The sequence below is a fragment of the Anguilla anguilla genome, chromosome 10 (assembly GCF_013347855.1).
Source record: "Anguilla anguilla isolate fAngAng1 chromosome 10, fAngAng1.pri, whole genome shotgun sequence".
NCBI classification, from domain to species: Eukaryota; Metazoa; Chordata; class Actinopteri; order Anguilliformes; family Anguillidae; genus Anguilla; species Anguilla anguilla.
This window is the reverse complement of record NC_049210.1, coordinates 22,734,661-22,757,576: the sequence shown is the minus strand read 5'-3', so window position 1 is coordinate 22,757,576 and position 22,916 is coordinate 22,734,661. Positions and strand designations below refer to the sequence as shown.

General features: G+C 40.7%; 1 protein-coding gene across 6 annotated transcripts in view; it reads right to left on the bottom strand.

Annotated features, from left to right (window-relative positions):
• The window catches only part of LOC118206226 (astrotactin-2-like), a 466,985-nt gene that overhangs the window by 182,958 nt on the left and 261,111 nt on the right, over positions 1-22,916 (bottom strand). For all 6 annotated transcript variants that reach the window (XM_035378599.1, XM_035378597.1, XM_035378598.1 and 3 more), the window contains one exon: positions 16,640-16,790. In XM_035378599.1, coding sequence (XP_035234490.1) covers positions 16,640-16,790 — 151 coding nt within the window. The remainder of the gene's footprint in view (positions 1-16,639; positions 16,791-22,916) is intronic.

Genomic DNA, 22,916 nt, shown 5'->3' with positions numbered 1-22,916 from the left:
GAAATAATAAAGGTTTGATGGACTATGATTAAAACGTCAAGATTATATCAGTCACTACTGTGTAACACAGCTCTATAGCAGCTCAGATCAAAAAAACCTATGAGGTGCTCAGCATTTATACTCATCAGATGATTTGATGATCAAACTCAACTGTCTTTACAGGCAAGTAAAGGGAAAAAAACACCAATTTCCTTTGCTTTTCTGAGGTCCTGGAACTCATGTTTACCAACACTAAACATTTGTTTTCCATCTAACAAGAAAAATGGCACTTTTGTTTTTAACATTACATTACAGGCATTTAGCAGACGCTCTTATCCACCGCGACTTGCACAACATTTTTAAAAATGCATTTATTTATTTATTTACAGTTCCTTACCCACTATGCTACACTGCCACCCAGTTCAGATGCATGCAAATGCAGTCATATATTTCCAGTTTAATACTAGGGTCAACGTTAGGGAGAGCATTAAAGTGAGTGTTAGGGGAAGTGAATGAGAGGGAGAATAGGGCGAGTGTTAAGGCAAGCATTGGGTCAAATGCCTGGGAGCAAGGGATGGAGAAAGGAAGGGTGGAGGAGTGACAGTCACTGGCGAAGGACAGAGGGGGAAGTAGAGGAATATTAGTCATTAGGGGTGGTGAGAGAGAGAGAGGAGAGGAGATGAGCATGGTAGGTATTAGTCATTAAGAGAAAGAAAGTGAGAGAGAGAGAGTTTAGCAGTTCCAGGCAGTGTACAGTCCCTGCTGATGCTGTGGTACACAGGCCTGTTTTAATGGAAGAGACAATGATTAAAGAGAGAGACAATCTGAACACCAAAACTGCAAGACCACTCAGCCTGAAACCACTTTCACAGATGAAAGGGTTCTACACTCTTTAATTAAGAGACTTTACAAGTTAGCCATCAGAGCAAAAAAAAAAAAGAAAAGAAAAAGAATTACACACAGGTCGGGGAAACCCAGAGGGTTCTAACAACTGCTGTCTTCTGCCCGCAGTCACAACTCAGCCCCAGTGGCAGAAAAGGGCAGTAATCATCTTGAAGGGCTTGCATTCGGAAAATCCTGTGTCCCAAAATGGCAGTTCTATCATTAACTTGGCTGAACAGGCAGACAGAAATGCTATTGGATGACCTACACCTTTTTAAAAAGTCAAACTAATTTTTGGTTTCCAAAAAATGTTTCAACCATGACGATACTGGCTTGTTCTTCAGGTCAGGTTTGGTTTCTTGCAATATGACCGAAGCATGCTTGCCATTGAGTAAGACCTATTCATAAATAACTGAATAAAATCGGAGAACGTTTTGCTCTCTTTTTGAACGAGAGCCAGGCAGAAATCACACATAATTGGCTACTTTGTAATTAATATGGATACACTGACACTAATTGGCATGACTTTCAGCTTTGTTTGTTTTGTTCCGTTTTTTGTTTTGTTTGTTTTTGTTTTTGCGGTTTGGCAGGGATTGTTTTAAAGGCGCTTGGCTAGAGTCAGTGTTTCCTCTGGAATACAAAAGAGGCTGTAAATCTGAGCGCGTTGCCCAGGGCGTGTGGGCGGGCTAAATGCAGGGGGGGTTGGGGGTGTGTGTGTGCCTGTTTTCCTCTCCATCTGAGGGGACCAGCACGAGGTATAAAACCCCGGAGATCGGCAATCTCACAGCTCAGCCGCTTCCAGCTGAGAGGATAAAGAGCTGAGCTGCCTTCATCTACAGCAGCAATGGAGGGAAGTGTAAACAAATGAAACCCGCGCCCCCTACAGTGGAATGGCGGGCACCAGGACCTTTCGCCCTCCATTGGATGGCGAGAACCTCAGTGGACTCTGACCTACACTTGCCTGGGCTTTCTCCCCGCCCCTCTCCACTATCTTTCCTGATCTAATCAGGAGAAGGATCCATTCACAACCCTCTTCTATCTGCTTCTTCATCTATCTGCCAACATTTAAAGAGGAAATAAAGAAAAAACTAAGATAAACAAATCATAAAACAGGACAGGAAATGGAAAACGCTCAGTGAACTAAAATTATTTATAGGAAGGTACGATTATATCAGTGCTCCAGTCAAAGCTACATGATATTATTATTATTATTATTATTATTATTATAAAAATAAATTATTAAATGGAAAAAGAACAATTCCATGTATTATTGTAAGATAGATAACATGACATTGCTGTGGAGCGGGAGTGGATAGTAACTTCAGTAAATATCCACCTTTATTTCTGTACAATTGAAGAGGGGCTGTTTGAATTACACAAAACAAAGGATATGAGCAGAATAGGAGATCAGGTATTAATTAGCCTGGTGTATTGCATCATACGATCGATAGGAGAGACACACATAAACCCAGCTTGAGAAAGTAGACCTGGGTTTCCTGATGGCTTAATCAGCCTGCCGACAATTAGTGTAATGGAGTTTCCGGGAACAAATGGCTTTTTCAAAGCCTAGTCTTCCTGACAAATCTTAGTTTGATCTAAAAGGTTCCTTTTTTCTCCCTAGCGATGCAGCTGTACATCCACATTCTTTATCCCTGTTCTTTCCCTCCCCTGTAAAAGTAAAATATCATAAATCACTGGCTTACTGGCTCTCCTTCATAGGGTTTGCCTTTCACCTAGATTATTTATTTGATGCCATTTCTCTCCAAGTGACTTCTGAATTACACCAGGTGAGAATTGATAATCAGTGGCATAATCATCATGACTTCCCCGTGAGAGAGAGAGAAGACGGGGTTAGAAATGAGAGAGAGAGAGAAAGGGAGAGAGAGAGGGACAGAATAAAGGGTAGGAGAGAGGGGGAGAGACAGAGGGAAAGATATTTCTCTGGGCCGTGTGGGCACTGAACAGGAATAATTCTAGCTCATTAATGCAAACATGAAGCAGATGAAACAGGAAACTTGCGCATAATATCCTACCAACACTGCAGCCAGTTGGGACTGCAGTAAGTGAACACACTGTTATTCTACTTTAATGTGCACTTTGAGCCAAATTGATTTCACCTCCCCGTTCCCCCCACATGCCACACGGCTCCGTTTCCTGGACCTAAACATGAACTTTTCTGCAGATCCATGCCTGATCTGGAGTGTGAGGCATGAGTACGTTTTGAGTTGAGCGAATAAATTTTGTCGGTGATCCAAATCCGACAGCGCTCAGCTCTTCAGCTTCAGATATCCTGTCCTAGCTCTTTCTGTCTATCAAGTCTATCTGACCTTTGACCTCTGACATAATTTACTGATCAGTCTTTTTAGCTTGAATTGCTCAGGACTCCGGTGTTCAGCAGCTGAGAGAGGACGGCTTTTGCCACTGATTGTGGAGTAAGGTGGCGGGGCAAGGCAGCGCTGATTTTGCACTCTCCGCTTATTTCAGTCTTCGCCAGGTACCCTGATGTACTGCCACAGCAGGAGAGATAGAGGGCAATTGATTGCACCATTCACTCACTCGCAACACTTCTTGTGATTCCAACATGTCCGCATCCTATTTCTCTGTGCTGTCTGTTGCAGGTGGAAGCTGGGGGAGGATTTGCTCAGAGGTTCAATAAAAAGTAAGTGGCATATTGGGAAAAAAAATCCATTCCATTCTGAAACTTTTACTCATAATGCCACATTACCTACAATGCATAGAGATATAAAAATGTTATCCTCCTTCACCAGAGCCTCTGAGCCCATGGGATTCAATGTGTCAGGTAAGAGGAGCCAGTTGATTGTTAAATATTGTCCTCTTTGCACATCTGCATGAAGAAACTCTTATGGACTTTGGACTTTTGGAACCAGCAACATATCTTTATCTCTACACTGAAAAAGAATTTAACAATTTCCACAATAACTTAACTTACATACCACATGAAAGTCTCTCCCCCAATCCTTTATAGCACGGTTATGTCGTCTTTAGCAATAAAGACTATGTCAGTAAGAGCTGCTGGGTGGCTCATCCAGTTAGGCCACAATTCTAGGATTGGATATCAAACCAGGCCAGAGCAGCCCCACACGTTGGCAAAAAGTTAGCTCTAGCATCATTATAGGGAAAACGGGACTCAAGGGTCTCATTGCTCACTAGTAACCCTCGATGGTAAAGTGGTAATGCCAAAATGAAAAGTTGTGAAAGTGTCTGGTCTCCAAAAGAGAGAGCGGTCCCACTGTGTCAGAGGCAGAGTTCCTCATCAGCAGTCGCAGACACGTCTGCTTTCTAAAAGCATTGCCAATCCACCCTCCTAAGTGGCAGCTTTGAAGCTGTGAAGACAGAATTATGAAAATGCATTCAAAAATAAACAGTAATTATTTAAATGTATGAAAATGAGGTTTTGGGGGGCAAACCAGAGTAGAGCGTTTTTACGCCTCCCAGGGTGTAGACAGCCAGCATTTGACACTGCACCTGTCTCAAAGACATAGCATGAGGATCGGGGTATGTCACTCCATGTAAACGGTAGAACATTATGCTAAACAGTTAGCGCAACACAGGTTTGTTGATGAGTAATGGCAAAATGAGCGTGCCCTCAATGCCAAAATGGCTTCAAATCTGCCTTGTGATTTGAACAATGAAACTAAAACAATGATAGTATTTTCATGCAAGGTTAAAAAATATGCATAAAACTGATTGAAAAAACACTACAGTTATATTAGTTTTACGACTGTGAAGAAGATGAAGAACAGCAACAACAACCACAAGATGTGTGTCATCTTCATCACCAACAATTCACTGTATCCTTCCTGGGAAAAAATGACATGCATTCACAGAAACTTATGGATGATGGTATGGAGGTAGAATTTACAGTTTAAAGATTGTTCGAATCATTTGCATAAAATTGCATTCAACTTTGTAACATTTTGTTTCATTTGAGGTGTCAAGAACTCCACTGTATCAGAATCGATTCTCTACTATTTCTATACAGAATACCACATGCCTTGTGTGATAAACATGCCACTTTGTCTGGAGTGGTGACCCGCTATGGCATTCAGATCTGAGTTTGCAGCTCATTGAGTTGAATATGATCAAACTGATTTTATACTCTCATACACAGTCAAATATCCAGTATTAATTAAACTCTAACAATGTTAATTCAACTCTTAACAGATAACATTTGGTCCCACTCTGGAGTGTGAGTCCTAATGTTATCTATTAAAAGTTAAATTAACATTGGACCTTTTACTGTGTAGGTGGACAAGAAATCTGGTATTAATGCTATATGAATCTCACATGTTAACGAAACATTGGAAATACTCTCTGTTCTTAATATGTTAAAATTGATTTACATCTAAAATTCATAACTATATTTAATCTGGATAATTTTTATTTTGCACTTGAAGGTTAACAGAATAGAGTCCTGTGCGTAATCATTAAAATAAACCATAATTAAATAAAATGAACATAACAATAAATCATATACATTTAAAAGGTATGACTGTGGACTATTCTGTGTGTTTATAATGTATACAACACAGTACACACAGCGGTTTTCTATTTCGTCAGTTTATATAACACTTCCTCAATACAAATACGCACCTTTCAACACAATTAAATTCCACATTATTATTATGTATGTGTACATGTGTGAATGTACTGTGAATGCATTGCAACAGCTTTCTTTATATTGGCATGACATGCATCTCTGATGCATTACCCCTCAATGTATCTGGTAGTCTATACCTGGTCAAGGAGAATCCATGAAAGACCAAAAACACATAGAGAAAGGAGATCATGTCGATAATGGACTGAAGCAGGCAGAACATGCAATGAAACGGGTGTTCAGATCAAATTCAAACCGTCAATTTTGAGGAAGCAACCACAGGCAGAAAAGCATCAGTTAGCAGAGCAGGCAGATAAAATCCTTTGTTTTATTCATCAGGAAACGTGCTGCCTGTGATCTTTAGAGAACCTTCTGACACTCAACGTGATCAATCAACGCTGGCTGCCTTTTCTTCTCAGACAGCCAATCTTGTCCCATCAACCCCAGTTAATAGGGTGCCAGGCAATCTGTGGGGGGGCCATGAATCTTTTTGTCACCCATCACATATCCGTGAGGGACCTCTAGAGTCCTTGTTCCAGAACATTCTCCTGGAATTCCCTTGTTGGAGGTACAGAGAAGTAACTACAACCACTATGGTCATGAGGTTACCCTCCACTGCACAGACACACAGCATACACCCATGTATAAATTATAAACATTTGGTGTTCACTAAAATTGCACCCTATCTCATTTCATCCTGAAAGTGAGAAGGACCAATATGCTGTAATTATCCTTGTTCAAAAGCGTAGGCTGTCTGGCACGTTCGAAAAATATTCTCGGATGAAAACACAGACAAAAAAAAGAACAAGCAGCATGTTGTGATTTGCGGGAGAGAAGGCATCCCTGCTGATTTCATCGCTGAGCAAAGGGCTAGAGTCAGAGGCTGGAAATTGGGTGCTCAGTTTGAGAGTGTGACTGTTTGGTGTCCGCCGGTGACGCCTCGAATTTCACCATGTTGCTTCTCTGAGAGACGTGAAAAAATCAAGGAGTGAAAACCGAGAGAGAACGCGGCAACTCATCAGCACAATGGTGTGTTTTCCTTCATGCTTCCTCCACTCCACTGTGCGCCAAATCAAGGTTTGTACAGCAGCAAAAACAGTGTTCTTCCCAGGCCTAAAGCTGTGACTCATTTCAATGGGCCAACCCTGGAGAGCCAATCGATACATGATTACGCACCAGCTAAGGACGAACTCTCAACCCTTCATCAAGGCTGAAGAACGCATTGCCCTGCCATTCGTTAGTATCTCTGTCAGGCCCTCTGGAGCTGCAGAACTGGCCAAGAGGCTCCAGCTTGACCGACAACACCACTCCAGATGCGTTGCGACAAACTACTTCCAAAGACTTGTCAGGTTCATATACATTTTGCACTTCCCTGTGTTAACTGAGCACATGCTGTGGGCCAAGCAGTTCCTCCCAATGTGTGGTGGGCAGGGATTCCTTGGCAGACGAGCTCATAAGCTTGGACTCATTGGTATTGCATACACATTCCGCTACACCTAATGAGCCCTTGAAAACAAACATCTCATTCAGAAAGCTGTGCACACTCGATTCTCTTGCATACAGCGGTGTTCCCTGAAACACTGTGCGACATACGCTGGGGTATACACTGCTTAAGAAATGCCAAACACTCAACAAAGTTGTGCGTGTGTGCCGTGTAGCTGTGCGTGTGTGTGGGTGGGGGGGTGGGGGGGGAGGAGGGGGGGGGGGGGGGCTGGTGGAGATTACAGACACACACAGACATTCATGCACACATTTGTTAACTCACCTCTCTCATGCTTACACACACACATGCAATGTGCACACATTTGCTAACTCACACATGCACGTGTGCACACACACACTCAGACATAAACAGAAACACAATCTTACAGTGAGCATAACTAAACTCCTCAAAAAAAGTTTGGTAATTTGTGTTTGGTTTGATCATATCGCTGTTGTCACTGTATTATTAGCATTGTATGTTATATCATTGGAAAGCCTGTTCATTTCCATTTACAATGATGTCCCATTTGTAAGGACCATGTATTTGTGGGATGAGCAGCACAGCTGATTATGTGGGTGGGGACCCAAGTGAAATGTGGCAAATTTCCCTGCCAATGTCAAACAGTGTATTCTCCTGTTGGTATTGACGGATGATTGAACTCTTTATCAGTAACAAGGAACAAATAAGACACATTGGTAATTTTATGCTTTATTCATTGAACAAACAGTCAGGAGCCTCAGTAGCGCGCAGAAGAACCATACGCAGCCACAACAGCCTGGTTGCGTTGGTCACTCTAGCACGTACAGCACACCCAAGCTGATCCCACAAGTGTTCAATTGGGTTGAGGTCTTGGCTGTTGGCAGGCTATTCCATTCAACCACGTTGGCTGACCTGCGACGAATCCTGGTTGAGGAATGGAATGCCATCCCACAGCAACGCATGACCAGGCTGGTGACCAGCATGAGGAGGAGGTGCCAGGCTGTTGTGGCTGCATATGGTTCTTCCACCCACTACTGAGGCTCCTGACTGTTTGTTCAATGAATAAAGCGTAAAATTACCAATATGTCTTGTTTGTTCCTTGTTGCTGATAGAGAGTTCAATTATCCAATCCCCCAAACACCTCAAAACAATAGGTGACAGGTGCTGGTGTTTTGGTCCTCAAGTAGGGCAAGGTCATTTTTCAGTTTTTTACAGATTATGAAAGTGCAGATTATAAACTTTCAAATGATGTGTCATACATTGAAATCTGAAAATAGTTGAAGAAGATATGCTTATTTGAATGTTGGTACTCCTAAAATCAAGTAGCAGAGAAAATCCCCTTGAAAGATCTTGAACTTTTCACACTTCTCACAGGGAGATAATGGGTGGGAACAATAGCTAGTTAACTCCACCCCAACCACTCCCCCGCTAGAGTACCTGTAAATCCTTGTCCATTTAGGGATTACCCTATTTAAAGCTTTATAACTCCAGATGTGAACACCACAGAGACTAGACAAATGTCTTAAATGAAGCAATACATTTGTACCATTTATAATACTAGCTTAGATTACTTTATATTCATAATTTTGTAAGAAATAAAGTGCCACAAATGCAATGGTCAAGGCAAAAAATCTAAAATGAATTTGCTCCTTTTTTAGTTCGCAATGAAATACTGTGAGATTGCGGGTTAAAGTATACATGTCCTGGATCAAAAACTTCTTGACCACAAGTTCATAAAATCTAAGGGTGGATATGTAGAACTACTAAAGATCTATGAAGCAAAAACTAAGCAGTGTACCCAGCATCTCCAAATCTACCCAAAATGTCTAAATTATTAACACTGGTCTAAAATAGCTAAGGGTCCAGAAACAAATCCAAAATCTCTCCAAAAAGGAATATAATGCTTTTTGTCCATTGTAAAGCATATGAGCCCCTTATGAAGGTTTAAGATGAAACATAGATATAATTTAAACATTACATAATACCACTAACCTATTTAAAGACACTCACCTTCTAAAATAACGTATATAACCAAAATATTTTGAGCAGTAATACTTACATAGCAATGATGAAGTCTTATCTATGTTCAGTAGATGGAGACACAGACAGTAAATCAATGACAGTTCTACCCGCTTCTGTTTTGCTCCAGAAAACGATGTCAGATAGGTCTATCAGCAAACATATGGCTTAGCTATGCCCAGAAGTCCTCAATAATAATGGCATTTTCCAAGGAATTACGAAAAATAGTTGACAATGTTTCGTTAGGTGCAACGTCTTTTAATGCTACCATATACAGAGCGAATGCCATGGTAAGAAAATGTTCGGTTACGCTAACCTATAAAACGCTATTCCAAAAGCAAAATTAGACATGTTATACATCGTTAGAAAGCTTATACTCTCACCTACTGATTGAGCATCCGCCATTGTAGCAACCTCACAGAGTAAACAAACATAGGCTACTACCACACGGCTTTATTTATGGGCGGTGGCTTGACTGAAACAAAGTGAAAATAGCCAACGAAATCAAACATGCTAATTAAACTGCACCCCCATCACGCCTCCAAAACCCGGCTGTAAGAATCACTAAAACAAGCCGACTTTGCTGACAAATTATAAGTATTTAGTGACCCTAAAAATGTTGTTTATTCTATTGAGTGACTTCAACACTTTAACTTTCGTAATATGAAAAAAAGGAAAACAGTAAAAAAAATTTTTAATTTTTTTGCCTCCTAGCGCGATTTCAAGATTTGCGACCTGCGGACCTTTTCTCCAGCACCCGTCACACAATACCAACATGAGAATACACTGTTTGACATTGCCAGGGAAATTTGCCACATTTCACTTGGGACCCCACCCACATAATCAGCTGTGCTGCTCATCCCACAAATGCATGATCCAATTGGACATCATTGTAAAGGGAAATTAACAGGCCTTCCAATGATATACCATACAATGCTAATAATACAGTAACAACAGAGATATGATCGACCAAACACAAATTTCCAAACTTTTTTTGAGGAGTATGTATCAACCACTGAGAGATGTGCAGGCACTGCAGATTATATTATCCGTGATTAGTTTTACTTGAGTCATTTTACAGAAGAATTCTAAAATAGTTACATGATCAAAAGACAAATGTGCTATAGCTGAACTACACCTTGAATAACAGTGTGTAGGAACAATTAGGAGGCATTGTATAGATCTGTTATTCTTCTTTTGTTTCCAGAGCATTGATAACTGTTTATTATTTGCTTAGTCTCTACTCATGTGAAAGTTAAATCTTCATTTTGCAACTGACTCTTGTGTGGAGGAAGTCAGAGAAAGGGACTTTCTTAATATGGCTTGAGGGAAATAAGTTATTAAAATTAAGCCTCACAGAAATCACTGACCTTGCATCAGCACAAATGGATTTGCTGTTTTGTTCTATGGGAATTAACTTCTTATTAGACTTATGAAGAAAAAAATGAGATGATTTAATCTTTCCAAAGTTTACTACATAGCCGCTTTATGTAAAGTTAAAAAACTGGGCTGTGGCAGACTGGATGATTATTTAATCATTTGTTTTGCAAGATTATGTCTCAACCTGACTCCCACATATTGTACACCCCACATACAGACAGACTAATCTGCCTCTGCAAAACTTCAATGGAAGGAGATTATGAAGGAAAGATTTTCTCAAGATGATTAAGCTAAGAAGACATAAGATTACAATATAACCTGCATGACTCGTGTAACCGGTTTAGTTGAATGCTCAGATGTGCTGTCAATCACTCATACACTGGGTAAGACCAGAAAGACATACAGTCTCACACACACACACATACATACAGACAGTAAATAAATCCACACACATACAGTGAGCGCCATAATTCATTGGACGGTGACACATTTTTTGTTATTGAAGTTGAAGTGCAGACTGTCAGCTTTAATTTGAGGGTATTTTCATCCATATCGGATGAACCGTTTAGAAATGACAGCACCTTTTGTACATGGTCCCCCCATTTTAAGGTACTACAAGTATTTAATGAATTGGCTTCACAGATGTGTTTCGTTAGGCAGGTGTATTCATTTGTGTCGTTAGTGAATGCAGAAGAGAGCTGTTGATGTCTAGTCTTGATTCTAGACTTTGCAATTGCTTTTGGAGATTGTTGTTGGGGTGTGACAACATGAGGAAGACAGCAATGTCGATGCAAATTAAGCTGGCCGTCATAAGGCTCAGAAATGAAAATCAATCAATCAGGAACATTACAAAAACCCTGGGCATGCCCAAGTCAACAGTTTGGTTCATCATTAACAAGAAAAAAAACAACTAGTGAACACAATTATGTCAAAATACCCGGTAGACCGAGGAAGACCACTGTAGTGGATGACCGGAGAATACTCTCTATGATGACGAAAACCCCCCTGACAACCCAACAGATCAAAAACACTCTCCTGGATGCAGGTGTAGATGTGTCAAAGTCTACCATACGTAGAAGACTACACCAGCAGGACTACAGAGGGTACACTACAAGATGCAAACCACTGATGAGCCTGAAGAACATAAAGGCGAGATTGGGGCACCGAAAAGAGCCCCAAGAGTTCTGGAACAAAGTCTTGTGGACAGATGAGACAAAGATGAACATGTACCAGAGTGATGGAAAGAGGAATGTGTGGAGAAAAGAAGGAAATGCCCATGATCCAAAGCATACCACCTCATCCGTGAAACATGGTGGAGGGGGTGTTATGGCTTGGGCCTGTATGGCTGCCAGTGGAACGGACTCACTTGTCTTCATCGATGATGTGACTGCAGACAGAAGTAGAACAATGAATTCTGAAGTCTACAGAAATATTTCATCTGCTCAGATAAAACCAAATGCCTCCAAACTCATTGGATGGTACTTCATCATGCAACAAGACAATGACCCATAAATAGATTCAGGCTTGATTGCAGCCAGCCCTGTTGAATCTTAATCTCACTCATACTGAACCTTAACAAGAATTTTCTACAAGCACACTATACCACAATCAATGGAAATTCCAGACGAGATGAGAAAAAAAGTTGTTGAAATATACAAAGCCATTTCTAAGGCACTGTGACTCCACCAAACCACAATGAGTCATTTTCTTGAAATGGAAAACAGTTGGAAGAGTGGTGAATCTTCCCAGGAGTGACTGACCTGCAAAAATTTCTCAAAGTGCGCAGTGAAAACTCATCTAGGAAGTCACAAGAGATCCCAGAAAAACTATAGGCCTCTCTTTCCTCAGCTGGTGGTCATGACAAAAGAAAAAGACTGGGCAAAAATGTGATTCATGGGAGAGAAGCAAGGTGGAAACCACTGCTAGCCAAGAGAAATATCAATGTTCTTCTCATACAAAAAAGCACCTGGATGATGTCATGTAAAGCAGTTCTGCAAAAAGAGTAGGCTAAAATTCCCCCACAGCAATGTGAAATACTGATATCAATGTATAGGAACCGTTTGGTTGCATTTATTATTGCAACAAGCAGCGCTACCAGTTACTAAGTTTATGGGGGCTTTTACTTTTTCACATGGGTGATATGGGTGTTTGATAACTTTTTTAAATAAAATAAATGAAATAATAATTTTATAATAATATATTTCGTTAATAAATATAAAATAAGTACATAAAATAAAATATAATAAAAATGAAATTAGAATTTTAAAAATGAACACCTCTACACTAATTTAATGAGTGGAGCCATCGTACAGTATACCAGTCATGTTTTAGTGTAGAAAGCAAACCTTTTAACTTTGTTCAGAAAAGTCAGAGAGGTCATTGACACCTCATGGTAGGTCCATCCATTATGGGGTCCATGGAAGCTAACTGTGCATTCCTACGCTACTCTGCTTCCGTTCTTCTGCTTGGTGCGTTAAGTCCCAATCAGTTCTAGCTCTCCGACTGGTGAAGGACACACCCGCTGGCTCTGGTCTGCCCAGCCAACACAGAGCAGGCTCTGGCAGATGTGTCCCGGTTTGGGGGACAGCTTTTGAATGCCAGTGCCATTCTGCCAGGTCCTTATCCAGCTGCCAATCTGGCCACCCTACCGGCTGGAAGGGAGGTATGGAGGAGGGGAGATGGTAGTGGCTTTGTGGGTACAGATCACACTCGAAAAAAGTGTCTTCACTGGATGTCTTTGGCTCTTTTTAATAACTTTCTTTCCCATTAAGCTCATCTTCAGCACTAGTGTTAACGCAGCTGCAGTGCAGTGTCTACTCGACAGTGTGTGTGTGGCTCAGGTGGCTATGTTTGGTGTTTACACAGTACCAGTGAACTGATGGCGATTACACAAGTACTAAAGAACACAGTCCTAAACAACACAGTGCAGCATATGTATAGCAAACTTTCAATACAAATTTTAAACGTGTTTTGTATTTACTGTTTCCCTTCATCTAATATTACATTTTGTCTGAGTATCTGAAACCATGGCCTCTTATGAATTTAGCTACTATTAGCTAGATTCTACATTTTAGAGCTAGATTATAGATTAGCTTTTCATTTTTTTAAACTTCCAAGAGAAGTATTTCTCATTGGCCACATTTCATCCAAGAAGATAAGCCTGCAACTAAACAAAAGCTTTGCAGGAAGGAACACAATGGCATCAGCCACAGAATCACTGTTATGGGTTTCCTCCACAGCTTATATCAGAGAAGAAGCCTCATAAAAGCTGTCTGAGCCTAGGGGTACAGATGCCCAAATGACTTGAGATAGGTGAGTCAACAATGGGAATAACTTTTTTCAAAATAAAAGTAATCCAAGTGAGGCACTTAATTCATGTCAGCAGATAATGGGCTATCATCACCGTTTTAAAGCACCGAAATAAAGGCTTTTGTCGTGATTCAAGATTTAATCTAGTGACAATGCATGTTTGTTGAGCACAGCTGAACAGTGATTTTGAATAAGCATTTAGTTTTCTGTTCTGATGTAACATTTTTGCACAATCTATTCAGATATATCTCCATGGAATCTGAATTAAAATACATCAGAAAGTTTCACACAATTAAAAAAGAAAAAAATGCCACAGGAGTTACTTATGTCCTATCTATTCTGTATTCCATAATGTTGTTGTGCTGTGTTGTAGCCATTAATAATAACCTTCTAAAAGTTACAAACAAACAGACTGTTTAAAAGAACTTCAATCATGGCAGAAGGTATTCTTACATTACCAAACAGCCTTTCGGTGAATCAGGCTGGTTGGAGTGGTTAGAAGTAATTCTCTTTTATGTGATGGGATTTGCCTGATAGAACCTTATTCAGAGTACAAAGATCCTACAAATAACTCTGAGAGTCCGCACACTACATAGGTTTCCATCAGTGGCCAGAAGTCAGAGCAGGACAAATGGATATTGACATGCAGTGGGTCATTAACTGGACTGGATCAGACATACATAACAACAAATGCCCTTCCAGTGGAATGAAATGCCAGAGATATTCCTCTGGGAAGCAGACTAGGAAGAAATAGTGACAAAAACCTAATCTCTGAATCACCCGTAAGATGTGACTTCTACTTACTTTCTTTTTCCAATTTATTTTCTTGGCTGTTGTCCTTATCTTTTATAAGGTGACTTTTCAGTTTGCACACTGCCTTCTATTCATTTAACCACATGGATGTTTACCAAAGCCGTGCTGCTCGAGCGCCGCATTTCAAGGGGTTTTGATCCTGCAACCTTCTGGTTTGGAGTGACTTTTAGCTACAGAATTGCACCAAAGGCAGACTTGGCATTTCTTTCCTCGTGATGGCTGAAGGTTTTGAATTCTTTTCTCAAAATTTTGTCAATCTTTTTTCTAAATGTTGACATTTTGTGACTAGCTTAGGGGGATAAACAAGCAATCTGGGAAACATTTTAAGCGAAAAAAACCCAGTTTGATGGAATGAGCCGGGAAAAGAAAATCCAATGGAATTTGGTCCATTACTGTAGGTAAAATAATCCATGCTATTATTAATAATAATAATAATAATAATAATAATAATAATAATAATAATAATAACAATAATAATTTTATTATTATTATAACAGAAATAATATGCAATAATAAGTTATTATATATATTATAAATTATAAATGTGGCTTACTTCTCTTGTCATAGCAACAGTGAGTACAGTGGTTAGGTCTGAACACAAACACGTTCCCCTGCCCATTGGTGGTAACACTCATACAGATGTGTGCCCTTTTATTTTTCACTCAAACAGAAGTAACTGCTTCCTTCAGGTTCCAGAACCCACTAGCTCAAAACACAAAGGCCTGCTATTATGCTACTGTAAACCCATTTGTGGCTTGGTCTCTCAGATCATTTTGAGATCTTTAATGTCGACTGGACCTCTGTGTGCCTGCTGATTTAGAAAATCTATCTGTACCGTATCCTCTTGAAACATGGCAGAAAAGTATTTTATTTATTTATTTATTTATTTATTTATTTATTTATTTATTTACATAATTCAAGTGTCTCGGATGAAAAACATAATTCAGCAAAAACATTTTCCAAAATATTATCTATTTTATTTTTATTGAATGCCCCTTGTAATAAAGGTTTCAGCATAGCGGAAGACATGGTTCTTAGGATTAAGATCAGATACTAATTTCTCCTACAGGGGAGAAAAATGAATTGCTAAGTCTCAGGAGACTATGGCTTACCTGGCCCGAAGTTGCCCGACAAAGACAGTTTAAGGATTGAACAACAGAAATGATTAATTCTCACAGACAACCTTTCACTGAGTAGCTGTGTTAGCAAGACATGGGGCTAATGGACAAAAGACAAAGAGAGAAAGGGAAGCTGGGAAGGTGGGAGGAGTTAGAGGGATGATAGTAATAACTAAATCTTTGTCGATTTCCTGCTGGAACTAAACTTCCTGTAAGTGTAAACTTGCCAATAACCATCACTCTGTCTGCCAAACACAATGGTCATAGCCTCACTACAGCAAGGCCCTGCCCCTTGTAATGAATTAGCTGTCCATCACAGTCAGATTTCAGCCCTATCAGCTTAATTACTTTATGATTGGACCCCACCCATATGCCCCCAGCAGTTTCCAGGACTGTAAATCCTTGTACAGAAGACTTGATTTCATGATACCTACACCAGAGGTCAGACATAATTAGGTCCGTGTTTATTGAAGAATGTCAGTTCCACTCTGATGACTAATAGGCTATGTGCTCCTGAAACCTCTGGCACCAGGCAGGAGAGTGACAGATGAATGGGTAGATCTGCCCTGTCCTATAACCAATCAAAAGCCTTTGCAAATGAAACAAAACTGTGATCTACAATGGCTCCACCCATGCCATTGGCTAATGAAAGCCTCTCCCATAACTACTTAATAATGAACTTTATTTCTTGAATGCCTGTGAAACATGCTCAAAGCATTTTGCAAGGAGCACCAGAAGCAAAGCAAGCATTAAAGACATAAAAAAGAGACATAAAAAACAGCAATAAAACAAGTAGAAATTGAAGCACTCACAACCCTCAGAATTGCAACCTAGCCCACAGCATTATCTACCCACTGCACTCAGATAGGCCCCTCGTAAGATCACAAGTCCTTACACAGTAATTTTCCAGTGTTAATTCAACTCTAACAGTGTACATACGCAAGAGTCCAACTGGGACCATATGCTCTCTGTAAGAGTTGATTTAACACTGAACATTTTACTGCGCAGTCCTGACAGCACCAGCTTGAGATCCAGAAAAGAAGTTCAGACCCTCCATACCATGCAGCCCGAGGAGTCCACCCGCCGGTCCGACACACACTTGAAGTTCTTCTTGCAGCCGCCGTTGTCTTTGGAGCAGTCCCGCACGGGACCAAAGGAGGACAGCAGGTCGTCCACCGTCTCAAAGTACGTGGACATGATGGACTCCTCCCTGTGGACAAAATGGAACTCAGTGTGGACACAGAACCAAGGCGGGAGAAGGACCACGACACGACTCTTCGTAAAGAGACGGATGCTGATATTGAGAGCTATTGGTAGTCTTCCTTATAAATAACAATATTTGATTTATCTGAATTCTTTTCATAGCAAAAAAAGCTTTTCATCACAAAAAGTATTCCTTTGTATTGTTTGTTTTTCTTTCTTCAATTCATGCAACATGTATTAAGAAAAAGAAAACATTTACTATGTTAAATGGGAGCAAAACCTCTCTCCTCAAAGGCTGAATGTAAATTGGTTTTGTAGCATAATAATTTCAGCTTCGACCACCAAAAGCACCCAAATAAATGAAGTGAAACAATAAAGGCACAGGGCCATGTAATTCAGAGGTAGTAGACAGGCATATATATAACAAGCCTCTACGATGAGTAGCATCTCTTTCGGAACATTGAATTTTCATAAGTGCTTCTGTAGGCAAAAACAGAGAGAGACACAGATGAGTGATGCAAATGGGGGGGGGGGGGGATCAGAGAAAGGCCCGTTATCGGTGCATGTGAGGAAAGCATTTCCTACACTCAGCTGGGAGCAGGGAAATGTTTCTTTTCTCTCTGAGTAATAACACTACCAATGAGACTTGGGTTAGACACCCGCTGCACTGTTGACTGATAATATCGGACTGCAGTGATTGCCTGATAGCCAAGGCAAACAAGTTAGAGAGAGAATTACAGTGGGGAAGAGATAAAGAGTGAACACAGCATTTACACAAACACAGAAACGCATGTGTGCGCACACACACACAAACAAAAACATATTACATATCCGATACGGAACGCACCCACGTACATATGCATATTTACATATAAACACATTCTTTATCTTTCACCCACGCCCACACACACAGACACACACACACACCCTTCTCCTGGGGGAGACGTGTTTCTCGTGTCCACAGAGCAGGTCTATCTTAGCCTCAGCCCGCGGAGAGGAGCAGGTGGCAGCCGCGCAGGGCTGGGAGGGTGGGAGGATTACCGAGCCGCCATTCGGTCCCGCCATCAAAGACCTCCCAGCAGGATGGAGCAGCTTCTGCCTGGGCCGGGAAGGGAGCCGACGGGCTGTCGGCTCGCGTTATCGGCCTGTCTGTCTGGCGTCTCTGTACAGGTGACTGCAGCTGGTCGCAGGGAATCATCAATCCCTTATTATCATAATGGACTGAATTAAGCCTTACAGCGGTGCGTGCCAAACCTGTCACAAACACTGCTCCGCCCAGGCCCCCATCTGGCTGAACTTGCATCTCTACATCTGCCCCTCCCCAGAGGGGCAGAGGCAAGAGGGTGGAGACCATTGAGTTTAAACTTCTACCTCTATATCTGGACAGTTATTTAACCAAGCTCAGCAAATGTGGCTAACATATTAATGAAATATGTATGGGCATATATATAAATCAAGTCCCATTGATTAGTGCCATTGGATAAGGAAATGAATATTGCTGTTATAAAAAAGACTTAAGGATCTAAGGATGAAATATTATCATGTGCAGATTCCATGCACATGATTCCAGTGTCTGCACATGCTGATTTAGCTCAACGGGTTCACAAATGCATGTGGACACAAGATGGCTAATGTGTCTGCAAAGAACAAGAATGACTGAGCTCCTGTCTGTTAAAACAAATTCTACCACCAAGTAGTGTGGCACAGCCCCATTTTCGCCAAACATACACTTGGACCAATGTGCTTGTTTATTGTAAAATGTACACACTTTTTAACATGTTAAATGCTACATAGAAACACCTGGAGAATCCAGCCTCAACTCAGTGATGAGCATTCAATTTGCACTTTGCTGCAATTTACCACAAAATAATGATATGGGGTAATATTAGGGCATGTTGATGCTAGTAGTTAGAAGCAAATCTATGCTGTTTTTCAATGCTCATTTATCCTGCAAACTAGATATTGCATGAGACAACCAGACATTTTCTTGTCAAGTGCAATGAGTACAATTAAGCATGTGCATTTCACACAAAAGCAAAGCATATTGTGAACCTGACTCACTTTTCTATTAGGCCCAGAAAGCTTATGTCACGCTCAGGCGTGATGCAGGGTTGAATTTGAACACACATGCATTCATATTGTAACTGCAGCTTGTACATTAGCCTTGAAGTCACAAAATTTACAAAGATGCTTCAGTATCCAGTTTAGTTCTATTTTATTTGTATAAACACTGTCACAAAGATGCTTTACAAAAACAGGAAATATCTTCTGTTGCAATACTGTTGCAGTAGTCAGGACTACCTTGACCTAGAGGGTATCTGCTGTGTGGTAGACTGATGTGTTGAGGTAAATCATTGTTTTGTGTCTGCAATAACCAATGACTTTTGCACATGTGATTAATGTACAAACCAGTGAGCTCACACTGATATTGTAAGCTTTGACCGTAAGCGACATCAAGCTACAAAGTAAGCAAGAAAGATAAATACATAATGCTTGCTTTAAAAAAGTGTTCCCTGACTTCAAGGACAGTGAAATTCAACTGACCATGACTTTTCTATAACTTTCCAGGATGCAGATTTTTTCAAGGACTTATAAATTATTAATCGTGTCAATGATATGGGCAAACCAAACTTATAGCCAGTTTAAACAGCAAATAATATTTTGTAAAAATATGACATAGTGGCACAAATCTGTTTGGACTAAATGTCCTGTACCACCACTACATCAGCTAAAAATAAGAAGAACTGATATGAGCAAGTGTTCTGCTCCAAGTGAAGGGAGTATGACTACTTTGCTGTTGATCATTTGACAATGTTGAATTGGTTTGCCTGAAAACTCTACCATGCACATGTTCTAAACACAGGTACCATAGCACAATGCATCCAATGTACACAGATGCATCAACTCTCCACTTGCCACACAAGTGTTGCATCAGATGTTGGTTCCCTCAAGGTTCCCCCACAGGACAATGCCCCCATTGTTTTTATGAGCAGGACTGAAAAGTGCATGCCTTCAAATCCCCTTATCAAAGTGCTGTTGCAATATGTGGCTCAGGACAGGATATTTTGCATGCATTTTCTATTTGAGCTGTAATGAGCCACCTGCTTCCCAGCTTCAGTAACTGTGCGCTCAATATTTCACATCTGCCCAGGTTTCTGAAAATCACAATTTCTGCATTCATTGCACCTTCACACTTTATTGGACCTCTTTTGACAGATGAAGATTTGCTGTTTGATTTGTTTCACGCTGAACTGATTTCAGGTTGCATGCTTTTGATTGAATGCACATAAATCAAGGTGAAAGCTTAAAGTTTGGACATTGTCCTACAGAGGGGTTGTTTTTATTTTATTTTTATTTGGGGGGGGGGGGGGGGGTAGGTGTGAATCAAGTTTAACTGGCACTCCCTCGAGGGTGTCACATGTCATTTAAAGCTTATCACGAAAGCTTATTACCCTTACAAAATAACTAATAGAATGGTAAATTACTGTGTAGCATCCATGGAAGAAAGATGGCCATCTATGAGCTGGGCATATCAGTGTGTGGGGCACACCGATGAGATGCAAAATGGCAACGTACTCTATGGGGATTACACCCTTTTGAGAATCTCTTATGAAATCACTTTTCCTCTCAAATCCTCCACTGGCTGAAAATAAATCAACCGATTGTCCTAAATTGTTCTAAAAATATGTTCCAAGTTTTATGGCTCTGTGTGGTCTATAGGGTAATTATGCAGACTGCGGAATCAGACTCCTCTGATGAAATTCTTTAATGACTGTGGTTTTGAGGAATTGGCCACTGGAGATTATTTCACTTGCTATAGAATGGCATGTTGAACCTGTTTCAGCCTCATATTGTGTTCAAAGGCTTTTACAGTTGATTAAAAAGTGAATCTGCCACAGTTTTCATTATTTGTGTAACCCTCTCTTCTCTGACACAAATATATTCATGTATATTCTGTGCTGTTTAAAAAAAAACAAAAAAAAAACAGCTTCTACTTTGTTTTCAGCGTTAATAAGCAGTAGGTTTTAGTCTAAACTGCAAATGATGTATAGCAATATACATGTTCGTGACTGTATTGTTTGAACAATAGTTATTTTTTTATCATTGTTCACTCGCACGCGCGTGCACACACACACATACGTTATTCCAGAAGGAACCACACTTCACTCTGGGTAAATGGTGAATAAAATGGAGAGCTCTATCTGTGCCAAGCACAAATACTGTAATCAACAAGGAGGGAGATGTGCCTGTTCAGTTAATTGACATGACAGCAGAAAACAGCCATTGAATCAGAATAATCCCTCCTGCACTCATACACCCACTCATGTGCTTACTCACACACCTATCCAGTTAGTCAGTTACTCACTCACTCAACCGTAGCCCCATCCCCTCACTCACTCATTCATACACCCACCCACACTTATCATGCAGACATCTACATACTCATACACCACCCAACTCTCTCTCAGTTGCATAAGTAAGATAATTCACTCACACTCTCTCTTACATACAACATCTACTCACTCCTGTACCCTCACACACACTCCCCGAAAGTAATTTCACTTCCTCATTTTACCACTAGCTGGCAGGAGAAGTCACCCAAAAAAATGCTTGGTTCATTGTTTCGTCATGACTGCTCAAAGCGCATTACATTAAGCCTAATTTTCTTCCTGTGTTAAAACAAAATGGCAATGAAATTTAACACGGGACAGTTCACTTGCAGGGTGGTTCCACACAATCTCAGCCATTAGAATAATTTATGGAGTTGATCCGGCGATAATTAATTAAGTCTGAAACGATGGTGCGCCATGGTGGTGACGGGTTGGCTTTAGGGCTAATTGGTGGAGCAGTGTCGTCTGACCCTTTCCTGTCACAGCTACTGACAGAGAGCTTGAGCCATCAGCGCATTCCATCCATTAAATTTTATTGCAAATATAATCGCCTGCCTGGCTTGCTATGGCTTACCTTCATGAGTATAAGGACGGAGGGGAAAAGAAAAAACAATAAATAAAAATAATGCGCTCCTTGCAGTTTGAAAGGTTTGCCATGGTCACTGTTTTGTGCGGGGGTTGGAGAGGAGGTGTGTGGCCGCAGTCACGGACCAATGGGGATGTGCACATTTCATCCTGCTCCCCTGGCGCTGCGCGATACGGTGACGGCGCTTCGAGGTTCCGCCCTGGCGCTCCGTGGCGAGCACACAGCCATGTTAGACAGACTCATAAAACAAAGTGAAGCGACAGTACTGATGAAGACCGAGCCCCCGAGTTGGACGCTGGGAGAGATATCACCGTTCTATTAGGCTAAATGGAAGCATGGCCAAGTAAAACTAATTTTTTTAAAGTAATAAAGATTTTTACATGGACCTTTTTGGACCTCCCTGCAGGTCTCAGATTTTAAGCGTACTGTAACATTAGTGACATTTAATAGCAATGATAAGAATAGGGGGGGAAATTGTATTCCAAGTACTGTAATGTCTGTGGTTACTACAGCAACAGCAGCTATTAGCTCCAGTAGTGTTCAGTTTTGCTCCCTACGGAATTGCATGTAATAACTGTTCAGTAATTTCACTCAGTTGCTGAAGTGCCATTTCCAGTGAAGAAACAGTATGTGGTATAGTCTGTATTTCCTCCATGTAGTGTCATTATACATGATTATGTAGCATTTCAGTGGAGATGTACACATCTGTATGGAATATGTGGACAAAGTAATAACTGGGTGAAACGGTTGTGTGCAATAAGCTTTGGTTGACTCAGGCAGACAGATTCAGGCAACCTGTAAAGGAAATATGACCAGCTATTATCACATCACATCAAAGAGCAGAACACAGAGCAGCAGAGACTCACTTCCACTGATCAGCACTAACAGACGTTCACAGTCACACACACACTTGCACGCAAGCGCTGCTGATCAACAAGTAATCATTTGGTGTCTAGATAATGTCCTACCCACATCAAAGAAATACAAAAACAAAGATGGCAAAATCATGTTTTTCTCCACTCTAAGCAGGGAAGGCCATTCAATGTTACATTTTATACTGTGGAAAGAGTAAATGCAGCCCCAGGACTTTCCAACACAACTGAAAACTGGGCCCTGCTCTCTGGGAAATGAGAAAGGCAGTGTTCTTGCTAGAATA